The 6,000-nt window shown below is 41.8% G+C and overlaps 1 protein-coding gene across 1 annotated transcript in view; it reads left to right on the top strand.

The window, feature by feature from the left end:
- The first annotated feature begins 446 nt into the window (after nt 1-446).
- Nucleotides 447-6,000, top strand: part of TYR (tyrosinase) — a 72,659-nt gene continuing 67,105 nt past the window's right edge. The window contains exon 1 of the mRNA XM_070944017.1: nt 447-1,265. Within this exon, the coding sequence (XP_070800118.1) occupies nt 447-1,265 (819 nt within the window). The remainder of the gene's footprint in view (nt 1,266-6,000) is intronic.

Below are 6,000 nucleotides of genomic sequence, written 5' to 3'. Positions count from 1 at the left end.
ACTGACAGGGAAACTTTTATCTCTATCTTTTGCTCAAGACTTGACTTGACTTGCAAAGTTGAGTATTTCCACCTCACCCCATCCACCATCACTTCATTGTTCCTCCCTCATCCATCAGCCCAGGAACCCAGTGATCTGAGTAGCTCGGTGTGAGAAAGCACTACAATCCAGCCTGTCAGAAGTCATGTGCTAGGCAGAAGATGAGGTTCAAAAAAGTCTGTGTATAATTGGAGTAGAAAGTGGGGGAATGTTTCTTGGATGAAGCCCAGAGCATGTGATAATCAGATTACCGAAGTGTGCGTGCATGGGTCAAGAGGAAGAAGCGAATGAAGTAGCAGGAAGAAATATGCAAGAAGAATTTCTCAGCCAGTGAGACGGATAAAATCTTTGCTTGCCGGGAGTTAACCAGCCAGGCCACTTAGATTTTTGTGTGTCTCTCAAAAACAATGCCTCTTTTTTCCATAAGCATAATTTTGGGGATCCTTCCCCTTGGGTACAGCCAGTTCCCTCGGGCGTGTGCTAACTCAGACAACTTGCTGAGGAAGGAATGTTGTCCAACGTGGCCCGGAGATGGTTCTCCTTGTGGAGAGCTTTCAGGCAGGGGTTCTTGTAGAGGGAGTCTCCTTTCGGTTGCTCCTCTCGGTCCTCAGTTCCCTTTCTCTGGAGTGGATGACCGAGAGGACTGGCCGGCGGTGTTTTACAACAGGACTTGCAGATGCTCAGGCAACTTTATGGGATACAACTGTGGCGATTGCAAATTCAACTTTGGAGGACCCAACTGCACGGAAAGAAAATTGCAGGTCAGGAAAGACATCTTCAAGCTCAACGCCGGAGAAAGCTACCAGTTCCTCGCCTATCTCAATTTGGCGAAATATACCACCAGCCGGGATTTCGTCATTGCCACCGGAACGTATGCCCAAATGAACAACGGCACCACCCCGATGTTCCGAGACACCAACGTCTATGACCTTTTCGTCTGGATGCACTATTATGCGTCTCGAGACACGCTTCTCGGAGGCGCCAACGTCTGGAGGGATATTGACTTTGCTCACGAAGCTCCGGGTTTCCTTCCTTGGCATCGGCTGTTTTTGCTCCTGTGGGAACGTGAGATCCAGAAGCTTACTGGGAATGAAGATTTCACCATACCTTACTGGGACTGGAGAGATGCTGAAGGCTGCGACATCTGTACAGATGAGTACATGGGAGGCAGACATCCCAGTCAACCAAACCTATTGAACCCAGGGTCCTTCTTCTCCTCATGGCAAGTATGTACAGGCATGAGGTGGGGAGGAGGGAGAGGAATTTGGCTTCCACATACACACACACACACACACACACACACACACACACACACACACATCTATCTATCTCTCTATCATCTCTCTTTCTATCTCTCTATCTCTCTATCATCTCTCTATCTTCAATCTATCTTCTGTCTATCTCTCTATCAACTCTCTCATCTCTCTCTTATCTATCTATCTATCTATCTATCTATCTATCTATCTATCTATCTATCTTCTATCTCTCTCTCATCTCTCTCTCTCATCTCTCTCTCATCTATCTCTCTCATCTCTCTCTCATCTATCTATCTATCATCTCTCTCTCATCTCTCTCTCTCTCGCTCTATCTCTCTATCTCTCTATCATCTATCATCTACAGTATCTATCTTCTCTCTATCTCTCTATCTTCCGTCTATCTCTATCATCTCTCTCTATCATCTATCTGTCATCTATCTGTCATCTATCTATCTATCTATCTATCTATCTATCTATCTATCTATCTATCATCTATCTTCTATCTCTCTCTCTCTCTCTCTCTCTCTCTCTCTATATATATATATATATATATATATATATATATATATATCATCTATCATCTATCTATCTCTATCATCTCTCTATCTTCTATCTATCTATCTATCTATCTATCTATCTATCTATCTATCTATCTATCTCTATCATCTATCTTCTCTCTTTCTCTCTCTCTCTCTATCTTCTATCTATCTATCATCTCTCTATCTTCTATCTATCTCTCTATCATCTCTCTCTATATATATATCATCTATCTCTCATCTATCTACCTATCTATCTATCATCTCTCTATCTATCTCTATCATCTTTCTATCTTCTATCTCTCTATCTTCTATCTATCTCTCTATCATCTCTATCTATCTATCTGTCTATCATCTATCTATCTATCATCTCTCTGTCTTCTCTCTCTCTATATCATCTCTCTCTGTGTCTGTGTCTGTCTATCATCTATCATCTATCTATCTATTAAACTATCTATCATCTATCTATCTACCTGTCTGTCTGTCTGTCTGTCTGTCTATCATCTATAATTTATTATTATCCTTCTCATCTTTCCTATTACCTATTTCTTTAGCTTCCTATGACTATAACTTTGAATTTGTATTTTATTATTTATGTTGATTGCTTTTATTTAATATCCTATATACATATGGATAAGTATGTAAATTACAAGTAGTCCTCAACTTACAACCCCAGCTGAGCCCAAAATTTCTCTTTCTAAGTGAGACATTTGTTAAGTGGGTTTTGCCCCATTTTACAACCTTTCTTGACTCACCTGTTAAATGAATCACTGCAGCTGTTAAGCTAGTAACCCGGTTGTTAAGTGAATTTGGCTTCCCCATTGACTTTGCTTGTTAGAAAGTCACAAAAGGTGAACACGGGACCCCGGGACACTGCCACCGTCATAAATATGAGTCAGTTGCCAAATGAATTTTGATCACGTGACCATGGGGGAGCTGCAACAGTTGTGTGAAAATTGGTGATAAATTGCTTTTTTCAGTGGTATTGAACTTTAATAATAATAATAATAATAATAATAATAATAATAATAATAATAATAATTATTATTATTATTATTATTATTATTATTATTATTATTATTATTATTATTATTATTATTATTATTTATTGGTTAATCTTTAGTGAGATTCACAGCCTTTGAGGCTGGTTAATAGCTCAGCAGCTCGAGTCCTAACCAAGGACCTAGGAACTGTTAAGGTATCGTCGGAGGATGTAAGCTGTTCCGAGTAAGGTGGTTTTTTGTAGAGTCAAAATGTTCAAGTCTGGCAAATTTAGAATTTCTAAATAGCGGGGTAGCCCTTTGGGTATTGCTCCGAGGGCTCCAATTACAATCGGGACAACACACGATTTCTTTTTCCACAGTCGCTCAACTTCAATTTGTAAGTCCCGGTACTTTGTGATTTTTTCTTGCTGCTTATCTTCAATCCGTGCATCACCAGGTATTGCAATGTCAATGAACCATACTTTTTTCTTTTCAACTATTGTTATGTCAGGTGTGTTGTGGACCAAGTGCCTGTCAGTCTGAATCCTAAAGTCCCACAAGATCTTGAGTTTCTCATTCTCTAAAACTTTCTCAACCTGATGTTCCCAGTGGTTTTTACTGTACTCAAGTAATACATAAGTACTGTACTTATTATTATTATTATTATTATTATTATTATTATTATTATTATTATTATTATTATTATATTTCTATACCGCCCTTCTCCTGAAGGACTCAGGGTGGTGTACAGCCTTTTAAAAACACAAAAAAAAATATACAAACATCAATTAAAAAATAGTTAAAATTATTAAATAATTTTGGCCCAAATTAAAACCCCAAAATTTAAAACACCCAATTTAAAATCATTTACATTGATAGCCCGGCCTGGCGGAACAACAGGGTCTTCAATGCGCAGCGAAACACCCAGAGGTCGGAGATCTTACGTATTTCCGGGGGCAGTTTTTTTTTTTTTTTTTTTTTTTTAATTTGATTTATATGCCGCCCTTCTCCGAAGACTCAGGGCGGCTTACAATGTGTTCATTCCACAGGGCAGGGGTTCCCACAGAGAAGGCCCTCCCCCTGGGTGTCGCCAGCCAACATAACTTGGCCGATGGCACCCTGATGAGCCCCTCTCTGTGGGAGCGGACTAGCCGGTGGGAGGCTACTGGTGGCAGAAGTCAGTCTCGAACGTGGCCAGTAAACAAACTGTTGTAAGTCAAGGACTGCCTGTATTCAAGCAACATTAAAAATTGTTCCATAAGCTCCTGAGCTGATGTTTTCTCCTCAGTTGGAAAATATACATTGACTATTATTAGAGTACAGGGTCTTGATTGAATCTTTACTGACATGGCATAGTATTTAAATTTGGGGGTTATTATATTCCGGCCATGGTGGCTCAGTGGCTAAGATGCTGAGCTTGTCAATTGAAAGGTTGGCAGTTCAGCGGTTCGAATCCCTAGTGCCGCGTAAGGGGGTGAGCTCCCGTTACTTGTCCCAGCTTCTGCCAACCTAGCAGTTCGAAAGCACATAAAAAATGCAAGTAGAAAAATAGGGACCACTTTGGTGGGAAGGTAACAGTGTTCCATGTGCCTTTGCTATTTAGTCATGCCGGCCACATGACCATGGAGATGTCTTCGGATAATGCTGGCTCTTCAGCTTTGAAATGGAAATGAGCACTGCTCCCTTGAGTCGGGAATGACTAGCACATATGTGCGAAGTAAACCTTTACCTTTACCTTTATATTCAGGCTCCTAATTAACAATATACCTATTCCACCTTTAGGTCTGCCTCTACCTTCCCCTGCTACAGCATTTAGATAGTAAGCTATATATCCATTTAATATCCCAGCTGTTGGAAGCTACATTTCTTGCAACAACTAACAGCTATTGCTTAACGCATTGTAAGCCGCCCTGAATCTCCGGAGAAGGGCAGCATATAAATCAAAATTAAAAAAAATAAAAATAATGTCAAATGTAATTATGAAACTTAGGAGGGAAAGGAAGAATTTTGCACGATATATATGTAATCCAAGATTTACAATCATTCATTTAGTGACTGTTCAAAGTTGAAAAAAAAAGTGACTTAGGACTATTTTTCACACTTATGTCCATTGCATTATTTCTGTGGTCATGTGATTAAAATTCAGACGCTTGGCACTGGTTCGTATTTATGACCGTTGCAGTGTCCCGGAGTCATGTGATTCCACTTTTGTGACGTTTGAGAAGCAAAAACAATGGGGAAGCCAGGTTCCCTTAACAACAGTGTTATTAACTTAACTTTTGTGGCCTGTTGGCCGCCAGGCCCTCCTGCAGCCAAATCAGTTGGGGAGACGGAGTGGGAGTCAGGGTCAACATCAAGGCAACCTGGGAGCTCCGAGGGGGAAGAGGGAATGGAGCTGGCAGAGAGAGAGACAGAGGCGGAGCCTGGGCCATCCGTCAACCCTCAGATGGAGAGTCAACAGCCCCCAGGTCTGGAAGTGGCTGATTAGGAAGAGGAGGAACAGCTGGGCCCAGTGCCTGACATGTGGATGTGCAGAAGGCAGAGGAGAGGAGAGCAGTGGAAATCTGTGGGCTGATCCTTGGGATGGAAGAGCCACCGCTGCTAGTGAAGCCCTACCCTAGCTCTGGGGATAAAAGGCAGGGGGCGGAGATGAATAGATGTGGCAGACAACTATTCATCTCCCTGCTGGATGGATTAGTTAACCTGTGGTGAGAGAGAAACTTTTTGCCAGGCCTGCTGACACCCCTAATAAAGGAGTCTTTGAGTTAACTTCAGAGCAGGGGTGAAATGCTACTTGTTCGCTCCGGTTCGGGCAAACTGGTAGTGATAAAAACTACTATCAATAAAAAGAAAAGCTACCGGTTTCTCCTAACCGGTATTTCCGACGATCAGCTGTGCCGCGCGGTTTAGCTTTGTTAGAAAACAGGAAATTCTGCTTTCTAGCAAAGCTACATTGTGCACAACAGCTGATTCCCCCCTCACATTCCCAAGCCTCCTTTTGATGCGTACTGCACATGTGTGTGTGCAGAGCGCACATTTTGTGTGCACTGTGCTTGTGCATGCAGTGCACATTTGGTGCGCAATGCGCATGCACAGCCAGCAAACCGGTTCAGATTTCACCACTGCTTCAGAGGGTTTGTTGTGTTTGGGGAGCTGGGTCAGAACAGTTTCAACTGCAGTGATTCC

This window comes from Pituophis catenifer, unplaced genomic scaffold, assembly GCF_029215685.1.
Source record: "Pituophis catenifer annectens isolate HBS135680 unplaced genomic scaffold, rPitCat1.0.hap2 SCAF_4, whole genome shotgun sequence".
NCBI classification, from domain to species: Eukaryota; Metazoa; Chordata; class Lepidosauria; order Squamata; family Colubridae; genus Pituophis; species Pituophis catenifer.
This window is presented reverse-complemented; position numbering and strand designations above follow the sequence as displayed.